We start from the raw sequence: 17264 nt of genomic DNA on the forward strand, positions 1-17264 counted from the left end.
TTAGTGTGATATTCAAATAGGCAATTGCAGATTAGGAAGTGTTGGTTAAGTAATGTAATTGTTGCCTACAACATTTGTTTTTGAGCATCAAGTTAAATGCATTCGATGATGATTTTAATCTTTACCATAATCATCAGTGGTTTTATATAAACTAACTATATAAACTGCTCTCCCAGTACGTCTGTGTTATTTGACATATTAACTTCATAACTAACTCTAGTTGACTAAAGACTCAATCTCTGTCTTGATTTTTGCGTTTTTCAAATACAGATTTGAATGCAGCGATTCAAAGGATTAATAAACATATGCAAATGATCATCATTTATAGTTTATGTTGCAAGGGTGTTGAGATCCCGATCTTTTAATGCTTAACCATGCAGCTCAGAAGTAGTGACAGAAAACGCCTTTAAAAAGCTAAGAAACCCAGCACATCCTGAATATTCTTCTTTTGTCATTATTATATTTTATGGGAAAGCCTAAATGCTTTCATACATGTGATTTAAATGACGAAAGAGGTTATCCCTCTGCAATAGCTACAAATTTAGCATGAATCTACAAGTAAAATAAAATATATTTTAATCCGCAGGCATCGTGTGTTCCGAACCATGCATAGTTATTCGTACGAATCACTGATCAGCCGTGATCCGTTACAGCTCTAGCTAATATTAGCTCATTAACATTATTAACAGTACATTCTGAGTGACGGTCATGTTTAAACTATATTTGCTAAATATTATATTTTCAGGACTATGAGCTGCCGCTTTCCATATATAATGTAAAATTGTATTCATACTGGTAGCATATAACACTGAATAAAGTATCGGAAGTGATCATTGCCATAGTTTATGCAGTTGTTCCAGTTACAGAACTAGATACTTCTTGCTTCATCATGATCGCAAGGACTAGGGCTGCACGATATTGGAAAAATCTTACATTGCAATATTTTTTTATTTTGCGATTATAAATACAATTTCACCAGATGACTTAATATCTCTATTTGGAAATATTGTGAATTTTTAATAAAGTTAGATCAACTGGGATGATTCTGCAGTGGGAATGCATCTCCATAAAATCTAATAAACAATCTTTGAAATGTTTGGTTTCCCCTGACACATTTTCGTTACGGTCTGTGCTATTTGCAGCGCATTTCTCTATTTTCACATGTAATTATTTTTATGCATAACAATCTATTAATACAATCAAGAAAAGATAGTATTGAAATAAAGTGTTTTATCGTTTGCCAAGACTAATAGTATTCAAGTACAGTAACTGAATGATAAAAATAAAAATTCTATAAAATGGTACAATTTCTTTTACCTAAATGCTTTTAAAATTATTAGACAATCATAGGCATCAAAAACACATGCAAATGACAAATTATACTACAAACTCAACACTGCAAATATCCTGATGTGACTATTGCAAATAATCACATTGTGATATTGATGCTGAAACGATATACTGTGCACCTCTCGTAAGGACAAAAACTCATTTTACCAGTTAAAAAAAAAGCCCCTATTATTGCGTATCACAGTGATGCACACAATGTTGAACTATTTAACAATAGCATTATCTGCAGACAATTTACATTGATTGTTTCAGTTCTAGTGCATAAAGTCATAAAAAGTAACTTTCATGATAACTTTCAGGCGCTTCTGTATTCTTATCTGAGTTTGAAAAATTTAGCCCGGCTTCAGAAAAAGAAAATTCAACAACCAGAGCATTTTTAAAATGGTCCCATTTTGCATTTTAGATCAGAAATAAAGTGATATTTGTTTGGAACAACACAAGGTTGAGTAAATGACTAATTTTACTCCTTTAAATGACAAAATAGTGATAAAGATCAAGTGAGGCTGCTCCCAACCCAACAACACACACTATCCAACAACAAAGATGGTTAAAGAAATGACCAAAGTCAGTTAATCATTACCAATTAGTTCCTAGAGAAATTAGAGTGTTAAAGATGTTGTCTACAAAAGAGGGAAGGTTTCTGATCATTTCTAAAGATACAACAAATAATACTGACTAATGCTGACATTCTAATAAAAACATTGGCATTAAGAAACCATGTGCACCTATCAAAACATTGTATAGTAACTAATTTGATTAAATCTCATTGTGACTTGCAACATGTAAGTCTCAAAACTTAAATATTAAAGTTTAGGATTTCACATGTCAAGTTTAAACAATTTCTGGGAAAAAAATGCATCTTAAAAAATGAAACAATAAATCAGAGATGCACAATCTTATTGGTATGAGCTAAAATTATTAATTAAAGCAGGGGTGGCCAACCCTGTTCCTGGAGAGCCACCTTCCTGCAGATTTCAGTTGCAACCCATATCAAACACACCTGCCTGTAATTATCACGTGGTGTTCAGGTCCTAATTAATTGGTTCAGGTGTGTTTGATATGGGTAGCAACTGAAATCTGCAGGAAGGTGGCTCTCCAGGAACAGGGTTGGCCACCCCTGAATTAAAGTATGGCTGTTTGAATATTTATTTACATAGTAGTGCACACATTTGCTCAAGTTCTGATATCATATTTAAAATATTTAATGACTCATTTTACTTAATATATTTAGCTTTATGTTATAAAATCCATCATTTCTACACTACCTGTCAAAAGTCTTGTTGTTGGTTTCAGAGCACAAATAATAACTTGACTTCAAGTTGTTCATTTGGAATAGTGGCAGAAGGTAGTTTTTTCAGATGAATCATCTGTTGAACTGCATCCTAATCATCACAAATACTGCTGAACATCTATTGGAACACACATAGACCCAAGATTCACACAAAAATCAGTCAAGTGTGGTGAAGGGAAAATCGTGGTTTGGGGTTACATTCAGTATGGGCTGTGCGAGAGAGTGGATGGCAAAATCAACAGCCTGAGACATTTGTGCTGCCCATTACATTACAAACCAAAGGTAAGGGCAGGATAATGCTCCATCTCATACTTCAGCCTTCACACCAAAGTTCCTAAAAGTAAAGAAGGTCAAGGTGCTCCAATATTGGCCAGTCCAGTCACCAGACATAAACAGTATTGAGCAGGTCTGGGGTAAGATGGAGGAGGAGTCATTAAAGATGAATCCAAACGATCTAGATGAACTCTGGGAGTCCTGCAAAAACGCTTTCTTTGCCATTCCAAATGACTTTATTAATGAGTTATTTGAGTCATTGCGGAGTCGTTCAAGCTCATGGGAGTCATACACAATTTTAATTCTTTTTTTCACTGCACCATGACTTTATATTCTATACTCTAAATATTTTTCTGTTAAGTGAAAAGACTTTTGTCTTATCAAAGTCAGACGTTACTGTCCAAAATAATAAGTAAACATTTAGGGATAATCATATTTTATTTTGATAAAATAAACAGAAACTAGAGGCATTTTCATATTAATCACTTCTGATACCAAATGATCAACTAGAAGTCAAGTTATTATTTGTTGTTCCTAAAACTTGGATAGGCAACAAGACTTTTGTCAGGTAGCGTATATCGGTGCATCCGTATTGAAAATAAAATGATAGCTCTAAGCAACGTTGTATGACTAATTAAGAATGAGTGTTTAATAAATGCTCACTAGAATGTTTTTTAATTATTGAATTAATTAAAATTAATTAATTAATTAATTATTAAATTAATGTAATTCAATCTCAGTCCTTCCCCAGAAGAATTAAAACAGACAATTAAAAATGTTACGAATTAGTAAGAAACAAACATGATCTGATGGATCACGAACACACAGTACATCTATAAGTAAGGGATTAGATGACAAGAAAGAAGGTCAGAGGGTTACATTAATAGGCATCCCACTCAAAAAGAGAAGGAGCTTTGTAAAAGTCGACACCAGAGAACATTAAAGTACTGACGAGGTGTGAAGACCAACTGCGCACATGTTTTAAAAACAACTCTTTTTAAATACCATTTTAAGTGTGAGGGATAACTAACATAAATCTAACCATCTCTGCAATTATGAAAAGAGTCAGGTCGAACGTACCTCGAGCACAGATGAAACACCAGCCTACGTTTACAGGAGAAGAAAAGTGTCCGTTCTTTCTGGAGCTGGAGTGGTTGCTACATATGATGATGTGCGGTGTTATCAAAACACTGCCAGCTGCCACACAGCCGTCTCCTGTGTGATAGGCCACTGGACAGCGGATACATCGCATCATACGACCTAAAGAAATAAATAAAGCTCATTAGACATTATATAGTCCACCATTTATACAACAACATCAAGAGGCTGTGTGTCATGTTACTTGATGAGAAAAATGTGATCACTTAAATGCGGTGACAGAGTGCTGTATTGACACTTCAGTCCAACAGCAGCAGTTTGTAAAAAAAATATGACCATTATAACAAAACATAAGCATGACTAAACATTAAATAGTATGTAAATAGAGAAAAATAAATAAATAAAAGTGCGGATGGACAAAAACAATAATGTGCTGTTCACATGGCAAATGAAAGCAATTTATTGCTAATTTTATGACTTATTTTTACAACTGGAATGAATTTCTGGTACTTTTTTTAAAGGCCTGTTAATACATGATCTCTTCATGGCAATTTACCTGTAACTCTGCAAAAAAGGTCTGTGTCTGTAAAAGGGACTATGGTTACTTAGCATTTTATTCATGTCATTAAGTGTAAACAGCCTGTTATTAGAGAAATTACCTCACAGATCAGTTGCATTTAAACACACACACAAAGTGTTTTTGCCGATTATAAAAATAGGCACATATGGCATAATATTTGTTAGTAAATCAGTATATATTAATATATTTTAGTTTTTTCCTCCATGCTGATCAAAAAAGAGAAAAAAAGACTAACTTCGAAATTATGCAACATACAACCACATTTTTACTAGTGCTGAGAGATTAACAGCATGCAAAACAAATGTTTTTTGACATTGTGTGTGTGCGCTGTGTATATTTAATTCACATTTATAAATGCACACATACATGCAAATATATTTTGAAAAATGTCTATTTAGATATAGTGTTTTGTATCATATACATATGTACTATATTTAAATGATAGTTTGTATGTATGCATCACATACACATTATGTGTAAAACACACACACACACACACATACATACATATACATATATATATATATATATATATATATATATATATATATATATATATATATATATATATATATATATATATATACATATATATATATATATATACACATATATATATATATATATATATATATATATATATATATATATATATATATATATACATATATATATATATATATACATATATATATATATATATATATATATATATATATATACATATATATATATATATATATATATATATATACATACATATATATATATATATATATATATATATATATATATATATATATATATATATACACATATATATATATGCTCGATAAATAAAATATTATTTTAATAAATATATTGGTTTGATAAATCTGTTTTGTTTAAATGCACCAAAATACATTGCCTATATTCACTGAGAAATTGATAAAAATATAAATTTTCAAAATGGGCTGTACTCAGTTATGCTGAACACTGTATTGATCTTAAAACAAACTTTTATTTTGAATGCAATTAATCTTTTAATCTGCCCAACACAATTTTTTCATTTCATCAGTCTAATTTTTCAAATATTTCTTATATCTGTTGTGTACCTTTGCCAGCTTTTTGAAGGTCTCTGTCGAGACAGCAAGTGGCACAGCTGTGCTGAGGGCAGCGCAGGCCTTTGGTGTCAGAGGCGGAGCCAGTGTACTTCCGGACACAGGTTTCATGGTAATAACGTCCACAACCGTTTACTGAGCACCGCTTCATATCACCCTCCGTGACCTTACAGGAGAAACAAGGGTGGGAACCTGCAGAAAGACACAGTAACAAACAGATTAAGATTACATTCAATTCTCAGCACTCACATTAAGAAAATTACAGCAATGAGCCGTTCATTGTACAAGCTTAATTTTCATGTAAACAAGTTTCAAAATAGCCTTTAAAAATCTGATCCCAAATCAGACGTATTGTTCACCTGTCTTGCACTCCTGACACACAGTTTCACTCTCTTTTCCACTGTTGGATCCCATACACTCTGGATGAAACAGCCTGTTACAGTCTCCCTCACAGCTTACCAAAGAATCCCCAAACGTCTCACACACCTGAGACATTGAACAGTGAAACCAAAACATGACATTTTAATTACATCCAAAAAAGTCTGATGATTGCGTTACATTTCTGTGGATCCTGCAACTTTCATTAATACCACCAAATAACAGTATGAACTCATCTTTCAAATTAAACTTTATCAAAGACATTTCAGATTCAATATAACCAGTAAAATTAACCATTTACCACAGAAGGTGGAATCAGACATAACTCATTAAATGTACAAGTAAAGACCATCACATTGTTCACAATTCTTTGTTTTACTTTCCCCTCATCATAGAATCCAGAAGGGGATATACAAAAACACCAAAACTTAAATATTTCTAAACTTTGACATTACAGAAATAAACTGTTTTTTAAAATACTATTATTAGTATTTTAGTATAAATATAATTATTAATATAGAAACAGTTATATTAAATTGTAAGATTTCATTTCCATTTTTACTGTTTTTAAATGCTTTCTTTTTTTAACGATATAGATTTTGTTTAATATACAACACGTTATGTTCAAGATTAAATAAACACGTTTTATAGAGCTCACATGGCAAACTGTGTCCTTTTTGGAGGAGCTTCCTCCTTGACGGGATAGGCTGGAGTCCACAGACTGCGCATCAGATCCATCTGCATCTACTGTAGCAGGACTGTCTGAGCGTTTCCCGAATCCAGTCTACAAAAAAAAAAGAAAAAAAAAAAAAGAAAAAACATTTACAGGAAGAGCCCCTTTCTTATTTGGCTACAAAACATGCTAGCCATTCAAATGAACCAATCCGACATAATTTTCTGTGCTTTCTGACCTGCGGGTCATTGAGGCCTCTGGAGTCAGAGTCAGAAGTGTCTCTGTAGAGAGAGCTGGCCATCTCCACATCAGTAGATGCTCTGCTGCGTTTCTTCAGTGGTTTACATGAGTCTGAGATCTCACTGGCTCCTACAGGATTTAGAGTAGTGTTAGTAGATGCACTGAACTACAGATTAATTTAGTCAAACTCAAGATTTCAGTATATTTAAAACAAACAACAAAAAAAGTATAGAGTCGAGAACCTTTTTGTGACCCGGTTTTAAAATCCATTTGAGGTGCCGTTTCAGCCTGTGAACAAAGAAAAAGATGTAAACATGTTAAGGTGTTAATATTGTATTTGACAGCATTACTTGCCATAAAAACTTCCAACAAGATTCACAGCCTGGATCTCTAGGCTCTTAAGTTTAATATTCAAGTAAACTACTCTAAACGAAAAGGTACAAAGTTCATTGCAATCAATCAAAACCTGGTAAATGTGAATTAAAAAAAAAAAAAAAAAAAAACTTAAAAAATAAATAAATAAAAATCTGGCAGTAGTTTTTTTGACAGATGCAAATACTGAAATTTTGTACATATAATACATATATTATTAATATCAAATTAACAGGTTTACATTTTGCTTCAAATACATACAGTGAATCAGATGCTTAAACTACATTTGCCGTGAATGCAAAAGAAAACCTACTCTTAGAGAACTACTGTCAACATGTTCTAGAAATATAAATCCACAAAGAGCAGAGTTATATTAATAACATTTCAAACATTTAAATATAACTATTACATAAAATATTCATCTGGAAAAAAATCCTAGCAGAGCACAAGGAAAGTTTTTTTTCTGTTTTCCTTTTCCAGTACGAAAATCTAAATATCCTCATGTCAAAATTAATCTATTAGAAATGATTGTTTCTAAATGTACTGAATTTCTTAAAGTGATAGTCCACCCCAAAAATTCTCATTCATTCCAGTCATTCCAAACCTTTATGAGTTTCTTTATTCTCTTGAACACAAAGAAAATATTTCAAAGCAAGCCGAAAACAGAAGCCATTGTCATACGAAATAGAAAAACAAATACTATAAAAGTCAATGGTTAGAGGTTAAGCTTTATTCAAAACATCTTCTTTTGTGTTTGACAGAAGAAAGACTTAAGGAATTATTAGCCCCCCTTTATTTTTCCCCCCAATTTCTGTTTAATGTAGAGAAGATTTTTTTCCAATACATTTCTAAACATAATAGTTTTAATAACTCTTTTCTAATAACTGATTCATTTTATTTTGGCCATGATGACAGTAAATAATATTTGACTAGATATTTTTCAAGACACTTCTCTACAGCTTAAAGTGACATTTAAAGGCTTAACTAGGTTAATTAGGTAAATTAGGCAGGTTAGGGTGATTAGGTAAGTTATTGTATAAATATGGTTTGTTCTGTAGACTACAGAAAAAATGTATAGTTTAAAGGGGCTAATAGTTTTGTCCATAAAATGTTTTTATTTATTTATTTTAAACTGCTTTTATTCTAGCTGAAAAAAATCAATTCAGACTTTCTCCAGAAGAAAAATTATCATCAGACATTCTGTGGAAATTGCCTTGCTCTGTTAAACATCATTTGGAAAATATTTTAAAAAATTAAAAAAAATAAATCAAAGGGGGCAAATAAGGGGGGTTTTTCCTCTTCAACATGCTACTATTCTATAGTTTTTCAATGTAAACATGCTTTGACATGCGTTTGACCATTACACTCACATCTTACATCTTCTGAAGCATCACTTACACAATTTTTAATACATTGTGCCAAGTTGAAAGATCATCAACTTTCACAAGCAGCGCAGCTCATCACTGTAAGGTCCAAAAGCAGTGGACCAATCAGAAAATATCAGAGCTGAGGCAACCAATGCGAACTTCTGTTTATAGTAGAAAGTTGGCATGAAAACAGTTTTATTTACCATCCCATCATGGAGGATGAGGCATTCATTGTGACTTTTCCAGAATATCCTTAGTTATTGGCAGTATCTTCAAATGCATATGATAAACTTATCGTTTTCCTATTTTAACAGGTCCGTTATTGTTGTTATTACATCATGTTGGTAATATTGCATCACGTGGAGCTGCACTGCACCTTTCTTTAACCCTTTCCTGAACGCCACATCAAGCGTTTTTGAAAGCGAAGACTCATTTGGTGTGAATGAGCCCTGACAATTTTCAGTTTTGAATTATCTACTGACTCATCTGTGTCTCCAGATTAAATATTTTCTTCTGATGCTCTACCTGTTCTTTTTTCACTTTCTTTTTTGGCACTGGCTCCACGCTCTTCTCTGACTCAGAGCGGCTTCGCACTGATCGCCGCTGCTGCTTTCTCTCTGTTTTGGCACAAACACAAAGGACGTTTCCTTGATCAGACTTGCACCGTAAAACCACATCTGTACATCTCTGCTTCCGCTCTGTGCTTGCACTAATCCAGTGAATACCTGTGGATTGCTCTGCTGAAGTGTGTTCCTGGTCACTCCATCCTGATGGAGACGCAGCTCGCTCCTCTTCACTCGAACACGTCTCTGCTTCTGCTTTATTACTGGAGCCCTTTGTGAAACAGAACAGCATTTGTAAAAAAAAGGTGTAGTTTCTTAAGCAGCATGCATATGAGACCTACTGTAATTATGTATTAGCTAGCTACAGCTTAGCAATTAACTTTAAACTAGACGGCTATAATGCAAGTATGCCAACTAATTGTATTACACAGAAATTGAAGATGCTAACTGACACATCATGTGTGATTGCTTTTATCAAGTTAGCATGCCTTGCTTTAAGGAGTTAGACAGGAATGCTTGCTAGCAAAAATGTGGGTGCAAAAAGTATGTTGTAATTGATTGCAATTAACAGGGTTTGAATAACTGTGCAGTCAAACACCAGACTAAGAAAAATACTTTTACTGTACCTTGTGATCAAACTGTTAAAGTGATATTTTCATTAACATTTTTGTTTTGGTTTCATCAAAAGTCTAAATATTTAAATTGGGATTTATTTAAATTAATCTTAGATTAATTAAATGTATTTGTTTTCTGTGAAACTGATCAAAATCAAGTTTAATTGTAAGGTCAGGAAAGACTCATTTAATTGATTGCAATTAATAAGATTAAGGTTTAAATAACTCTTTCCATTAGTATAACTTTTACTGTACATTGTGGTCACACTGTAAAAAAAGTGATATTTTTCCTCAACATTTTTGCTTTGTTTTCATGCAAATGTCTGAATTTTTAAATTAAGATTAAAATGTTTTTGTTTTCTGTGAAACCAAGAACAAATATCTGCCAAAGTAATGTAATACTCCAGTAACGACTAGAGTAACTGTTCCTATTTTAAGAATAAACTCCCATTTGTTGTATAATTTTTCAGAAAAATACTTAGTATCTTCATTTTATATTGTATGCATTGATTTTGATGGTAATTTTTGAAAACAAAACTACTGAAGAAGATGCTCATATTTTTATTCATGCAACATATAAATGACATGATTTTTGACATTTTACTCTGATTTACCCCTTGCTATTAAAGTTTCATTAAAATTTCATTTAAGAGAAGAAATGGACTACTCATTTATGACATTATACCTTAGGAAAATGAAAGAAATTGTTCCAACTATTGACAAATACTTAATTCAAATATTTAGATTAGCAGAAAAATCATAACTCAAAAATGGTTTCAGGTTGATCCTCCAACAAGGGCTCAATGGATAGGGATTGTAAAGAAAATACACTGCAAGGAGAGACTGACGTTTAATCTAGGACTTGATTCAAAAGTGCAACCGGCATTGGCAAAAATGGACAGAGTATGCCATAGTAAACAATATGTGATAATGGGCTTCAAATGTATTGTGACTTGATTTTGTTACCACCATGACAACTGCTTTGCCCCCCCCCCCTTTTTTTTCCTCTTGTGGTTTTTCCTAAATATTTTTTTTAATTAAAAAAAATGATTTTGATTAAGATTTTTTTATGAAAGTATTTTGAGTTTATTGCCATATCAGCTTCTATGGCCATGTCATAGCAAAAATAGATCAAGTTTTACACATTTTATAAATAACACTTTTCTATGAAAGATTTTTTTTATTCTAAGAATTAAAAGTCATCAACAGCAATAAATGCACAAGATAAAAATACATAAATAATAATAATGATAATATACAAGATAAAAAACTACAACTGTTTTTAAGGTTTACTTTTGATAACACATTTCTACTATTAGAAGGATTCACATATAAAAAAAATTCATTTAAAGTCTCTTCAGACAAAAATTGTTGTCTGATAACATTAGAAATAGGGCATTCCACAAGAATATGTTTAACAGTTTGGTTTCTGCTACAATATTGACCTTTTGGGGGTTCTTGTCCTTTGAGTAAATGTTCATGTGGGAGTCTTGTGTGTACGATCTTTTGTATACAATCTCATCATGTCATAAGGCAACTCAAACCATTTGAGTTAAACTACTCTATATGAGTTCTGTGAACTTACTCCATTTAAGTTGAAGTTAACTCGTTACCTTCAAAACCGAGTTCAAAATTCTTTTCAAATGAGTAGAACTAACTTTCAGTAAATTGAGTTCACTACACTCATGTCATTTGATAAATTTGGAATGATTTTAGGAGCATCAAGCTAAAAGTTAATTTAGGAAATAAAAAATACATTTGTAACTTTTATTTAATGTTTATAATGCAAATCCAATTAAAACCACTTATTTGGTAAACAAAGCAAGTATCTCATATAATATATCTACTGAAGGACAGAAAATATTACTTTACAAACTGTACTGTAAATAAATTATATGAACATTTCATTATTACTATTATTATATCACAATATAACAATATTGGTGAAATTAATTTAAAAACGGAATAAATATAAATGTACAAACATTAACACAAGTTAATACATAGACTCAATGATGGTTTAAACATCTGCAGATTTCTGCGCTCACAGATTCCGTGTGGGCCTAGTGTTTTGGATCGATTGGGTAGCTTTTTTTAAAAATTAAGACCTGTTTAAAATCATTTGAGACCTACTAGACAACATTTCAGTGAATTTAAGACTTTTAAGGCCTAAAATTGTGTTTTTAAAATTTAAGACCCAGCGGTTACCCTGATTTTCTTTGTAATTTTACCTCCGGTGACTTAACACGACTGCTGGGCCTCTCCTCACTCTCGGTCTTCTTGGGTAACTCCACCTTTTGTTTTGGGAGCTGCCAGTCGCATTTGATGATTTCCACATTGAGTTTCTTCATGGTAATGGAGAGCGGGAGAAGCTTGCGAGCTGCGGCAGTTCTCCACGGCGTCCGGACGGGAGGTGGAGAGGGTTCCTTTGGCCGGGGGGCAGGTTTGGGAGGACTGCAGGGTTGCTCCTGCTCCATAGCATCCTCTCCTTGATTGGGAGATGATGTTTCTCCAACACTATTCATGCTGCATTGCCTCCGTGGTTGCTGCCGACGGGGAATAGGCTCCTCTTTTGCTCCGGCACTGCCTCTAGAGCGTCTCTGTTTACGTTCAGGACGGTTTTTAGCAGTCGCTTTTGGTGAGGTCACAGTGTCTGTAGGAGCAGTAGGAGCAGAATCAGGTGCAGGAGCTGGAGCAGCAGCAGTTTCAGCATCAGCTCCAGGTTCCTTGTCAATGTAGATGAAGGTGTAGTTTTCATTGCGCTCCTCTCTTGTCATCTGAAGAGCTGCTTCCGCATGACCCACACCCACTTCCCATTGGGCACGCTCCTTTTGGGACTGAGGCTTCAGCAGCTATAGAGCAAATTACAGATGAAGAACATACAGACGACCACAGAAATGGGGTCACAACATTTATTGAGGTATGCGTACCTTTTGTTTCTCTGTAGGGTTGGTACTCTTGCGCAGCGTTTCTGCTTGCAGCTCATCGAACTGGTTCTCACTCTTGTACACCACAGTTCTTTTCTCGTGGATCCAGGCCCTCTCAGGGACACTTCCAAAGAACTGCACATGGTACTCCTTACAACCTAACAACAGCAAACAAGATCAGTAATTATCATTAAGATAGGAAAGCTTAAGAAAACAAAAACTTGATAAACAACAGAATCTACAACAAAAAAAAAGTCAGTCGGGCTTTTGGTCAACAGTCGCTTAAACAATTTTAAACAATTTCACTTTTACAAAGTAAAGTGAGCCTTGGCGAGTAAGGTTTTACCCATACTTGAAATTGGTACTTTGTTTTTAACCCACACAGATTTTAAGTAGTGCCAGTACAAGCACATAGTGAACAATAGGGTATATGCTGAAGCATGCTAATAGAAGTTTGAATTTGCCAGTAACCTGGGGTAAGCGATTCCGGTCAACTGCATGCCAATGCAAAAATTGGCGCGTTTAAGGTCTGTTTTCTTTAAAAATCAGTGTTCTCCACTGGCTGAGTGATATTCAATATAAAGTAGGTCTCAGATTGTACAAAAAGCACTGCATTAAATTACATTTTCCCTGCCATGTCTTTACAATGAGAGCATTTATTTTACCCCAGTATATTCAATGGAGCTTCTGGGCTAGCCTGCCGATTCTGACGGTGCTTGCGCGTAAATGGCTTTTCATCTCGTTTTACACTTAAACGGCTTTTTGTCTTGTTTTACGCTTGAGCAACTAAATGAATGCCAAAGTTTATATAACTGAATATATTTTAATTGCATTACAACATCGATGCTGTAAAAGGAACCGTATAAATTGAAAAAAAAATTCACAATGTAATGTAAATGTAATGTAATGTAATGTAATGTGTATTTATATAGCGCATTTATTGTGTATGGCCATACACCCAAAGCGCTTTACAATCATGAGGGGGGTCTCTCCACCCCACCAGTGTGCAGCATTAACTTGGATGATGCGACGGCAGCCACAGGACAACGGCGCCAGTGCGCTCACCACACACCAGCTATTGGTGGAGTGGAGAGACAGTGATCGAGCCAATTCGGTGGATGGGGATGATAGAGAGGCCATAATTGTAAGGGCCGATAGAGGGACTTTGGCCAGGACACCGGGGTTACACCCCTGCTCTTTCACGAGAAGTGCCATGGGATTTTTAATGACCACAGAGAGTCAGGACCTCGGTTTAACGTCTCATCCGAAAGACAGCGCCCACTGACAGTGTAGTGTCCCCTTCGCTTTTACAATAACAGGTCACCGGAAGTTTATCAGTATGGGAAAAACACTGGCCTGGCATAAACTCTAATAGGGGTTTGATGGGTACTAAAGATAAAGAAAGTGTAGTTTATTCATTCGCCCTACTTCAATTCCTGTCAAGTACAGAAATTAAACCTGCATCCTTTTGAAGTCCAACTCCCTAACCATTAGAGGCAATTAACAATGTGGCATCAATTTCTATTGGGGTTCGCCACAGCAGAAAGACTCACCAAGCACTCTGGCTTACTAGCAGATGCTCCTTCTACACAAAGATATGTCAACGGTCTTTAGGGTTTTCATCTTCATGCGAGAAGGACTTTGATGGCAACTTTCTGAGGCACACAAGTTATGGCAGTGGAAAGGCAAGTTTGACTTCTAATCTGTACTGTTCTGTACCCCTCAGTGAAAACAGGCACTAGTGTTTTAAAATTGCTTGTGTAGTGTTTACCAGACTTAGTACCCGTTCACATTTGACGTCTTTTCTATGCACAAGTTCGTTCTTTCCAATGGAGGTCCACAGCTTATGGCTTTTTCCATTAATAAAACTTGTATCAGAGCTGCAGCAATGTTGTCAGATTTTCATACTCTGAGAAAATGTTCGATAGTCACCTAGTAATGACAAATGACATGGAAGCGCGAGCGCAAAGCACATTAAAACTGGTGAAGGAAGCGACGTGTCTCACACTTTCCACACGCTGTTAGATGCAATGTGAATGGCCCCTTAAGAACCTCTACTTGCATTATACTGTTTTAGATTAATTACCTCTTGTATTAATACGTGTATGAACGTTCGACTGTGGGTCTGATGACACCATGCATGGCCACCAAGGATACGTCCCAACTTTTGCCCACACCAAGTCACCAATCTCATACTCTTGAGAAGTGCCAGTGCTAGTGATGACCGAAGGACAGTGCTTTTCCACCTAAACAAGAAGACAACACATGCTTGGATGAACAGAATCTTATAAACTACAGGTTTTTCGCATGTTATTGTGTCTGAAACAGGACACTCACCTTCTGCTCCTTGAGTTCTGCTTTGGGGCTTTTGAGGCTTGACTGTGGCTGCTGCTCTTCTCTGAAAGCGACCTGACTTTCAGTGGTCTGTACAGGGTTGTGCACCACAACTGACCGCTCCTCCTCAACTTTGCTTGGCTGTTGGCTTTCTTCTTGACCAGCGCCATGTCTGCTGCCTCTCTTTTTCCTCTTCTCCTTCTTCTGCTCATGTTGTCTCCTGGAATCCTCGCCGGCCTGAAACTCCTGCAGGAGGTCTCCACACAACGAGGACTCAAAGAGCTCCCTGCCATTCTGATAGGTCTTAATGATCTTTAATTTGATCTCTGGGGAGCTGGTCTTTTTAGGAGTGGTGGTGATGATGGTGTTGACGGGTTGCCCAATGGGGTTGGAGATGGTGCTTTCTTGAGGTGAGAGAAGGGGTGGAGATGAAGGTAAGAGCAAGGGAGGAGGAGGTGGCAGGACTTGAGGCATTAGGTGCGAGGCAGGAGGTGGGTGGTGGTGGTGGTGGTGAGGTAACAGAGGTGGGTTGTGTGGGTGGTGTTGCTGCTGCTGCTGATGGTGGTGGTGATGTGGATGATGAGGCTGCTGGTGATGATGGGAATGAGATGGAGGTGAGATGTGAGTTTGAGGTTTTTCCTGGACCACTGGTGGTCTCAATACTGTGCCCTCACCAAGCAGCAAACTGTGATCTCCATAGTTTCGTATGGCACCATAGCCATTAGCTGAACCATTGGGGAACTGAGAGTACAAGGCAAACTTGGCCTGTTGCTCATAGGTACCTACACCCGTAGGGTAACCATTTGTAATGACTGGGACGTCTTCAGCTGGGTATGAAAAGCCGGACTCCAGAGGAGAATCAAAGTTTTGCTGTCCTCCATCATCTCCTGGGTCACTGATGGCTTCATAGACATCCTCCTGTCTGATGTTAGCGGAGTCAATAAGCTGAGGGGGTTGCTGAATTGTGTTTCCCATGATCCCTTGCATGAAAGAGAAGGAGAAATCCATTGTTCTGCTCCAGCATCCTTAAGTTTCCCTTTTTCTTACAGGGCCTGCTGAGATAAAGACAGAGTGCATATATTACACATTTAAAACATGCATCTTGTTTTTGGCTAATGCCAATGAAGCTGTTCTGCAAAGCTGCAATTTCCCTCCCAAGGGATTAATAAAGTTTCCTCTAATCTGCTCGAAGTTATGCCAACTTTTTAAGATTTTTTAAAGAGGAAAACTCATGCATAAATGAGATTTTGTAATTGGAATCCAATCAAAGCTGTGCAGTGCCATTTTCGTCACATTAAATTCCTTTGATTCACCGTTAATTTCATCGCACAGAAATGCATTAATATTAATTAAATTAAATCATATTTTGCATGTCTCGTTGATTTTATACGCGTTTTCACCAATTAATCTGTCTCGATAAACAACTAAAATAAACAATTATATTCAAAAGCATTGTTTATTTTTTCAGTTTTGTGTCATTTCGAATGTCTATTAAGTAAATATAAAACAAACATTTTAAGACATTCATGTAGCAAAACAAACCCATCGATCAATGCCACCGAACAACAAATGACCTTTTTTTAAACAAACTAAGCTGAAACATTGTTTCATCTCAAAGAAACAAACCTGCAATGACCAGCTGGCTAACATTAGCCTGCTAGCGTTATCTGGATAACAAAACAGATCGAGTATATCCATATTGTCAATGTATAAACGCTTCAATCTAACAGTAAATACAAAATGAAATACGAATAAACTAAATTAAGCACTCGTGAATAAAAAATAAATCCTGGGCTTTCAACAGCAATGTAAAGCGGACCCCGTGTAATGTCGCTGCATTATATGAAAGGCGGCGTTAGCGGATGTGCTAATGTGTGTGTATAAGGGAAAAACATCAACACACGTAGTTCTAATGTGTATCACCAGGGGTTTTTTAACAGGCGATTTGATGCAAATCGGTATGCTTTTTTGGTAAACTGCATCATGCGGTGAAGCTTACAAACTGTAGAAGTGAATGCGAACATGCCAACATGGCTGCCCGTGCCCCTTTAAATCAAATTGGCCAGATTGCATTTCCATCGTGGAAGAGGTGTGATGAAAACCA

At 35.5% G+C, this 17264-nt stretch overlaps 1 protein-coding gene across 37 annotated transcripts in view; it reads right to left on the bottom strand.

The window, feature by feature from the left end:
- The window catches only part of nsd3 (nuclear receptor binding SET domain protein 3), a 49244-nt gene that overhangs the window by 31643 nt on the left and 337 nt on the right, over positions 1 to 17264 (bottom strand). For 14 of the 37 annotated variants that reach the window (XR_015501030.1, XR_015501028.1, XR_015501029.1 and 11 more), the window contains exons 2-13: positions 15164 to 16215; positions 14913 to 15072; positions 12830 to 12984; positions 12131 to 12751; positions 9448 to 9556; positions 9248 to 9339; positions 7226 to 7271; positions 6982 to 7112; positions 6729 to 6854; positions 6052 to 6178; positions 5687 to 5884; positions 3995 to 4174 (exon numbers count right to left, since the gene is read on the bottom strand). Coding sequence is in view for 12 of the 37 variants with exons in the window: in XM_087270478.1 (XP_087126604.1) it covers positions 3995 to 4174; positions 5687 to 5884; positions 6052 to 6178; positions 6729 to 6854; positions 6982 to 7112; positions 7226 to 7271; positions 9248 to 9339; positions 9448 to 9556; positions 12131 to 12751; positions 12830 to 12984; positions 14913 to 15072; positions 15164 to 16168 (2950 nt within the window). In the remaining 25 variants the exon portion in view is untranslated. Of the gene's footprint in view, positions 1 to 3994; positions 4175 to 5686; positions 5885 to 6051; positions 6179 to 6728; positions 6855 to 6981; positions 7113 to 7225; positions 7272 to 9247; positions 9340 to 9447; positions 9557 to 12130; positions 12752 to 12829; positions 12985 to 14912; positions 15073 to 15163; positions 16216 to 16786; positions 17030 to 17264 lie in introns of those variants that run through there. The other 23 variants (XR_015501037.1, XR_015501033.1, XR_015501034.1 and 20 more) reach the window with 3 other exon arrangements.

This window comes from Danio rerio, chromosome 10 (genome assembly GCF_052040795.2).
Source record: "Danio rerio strain M-AB ecotype USA chromosome 10, GRCz13ab, whole genome shotgun sequence".
NCBI lineage: Eukaryota > Metazoa > Chordata > Actinopteri > Cypriniformes > Danionidae > Danio > Danio rerio.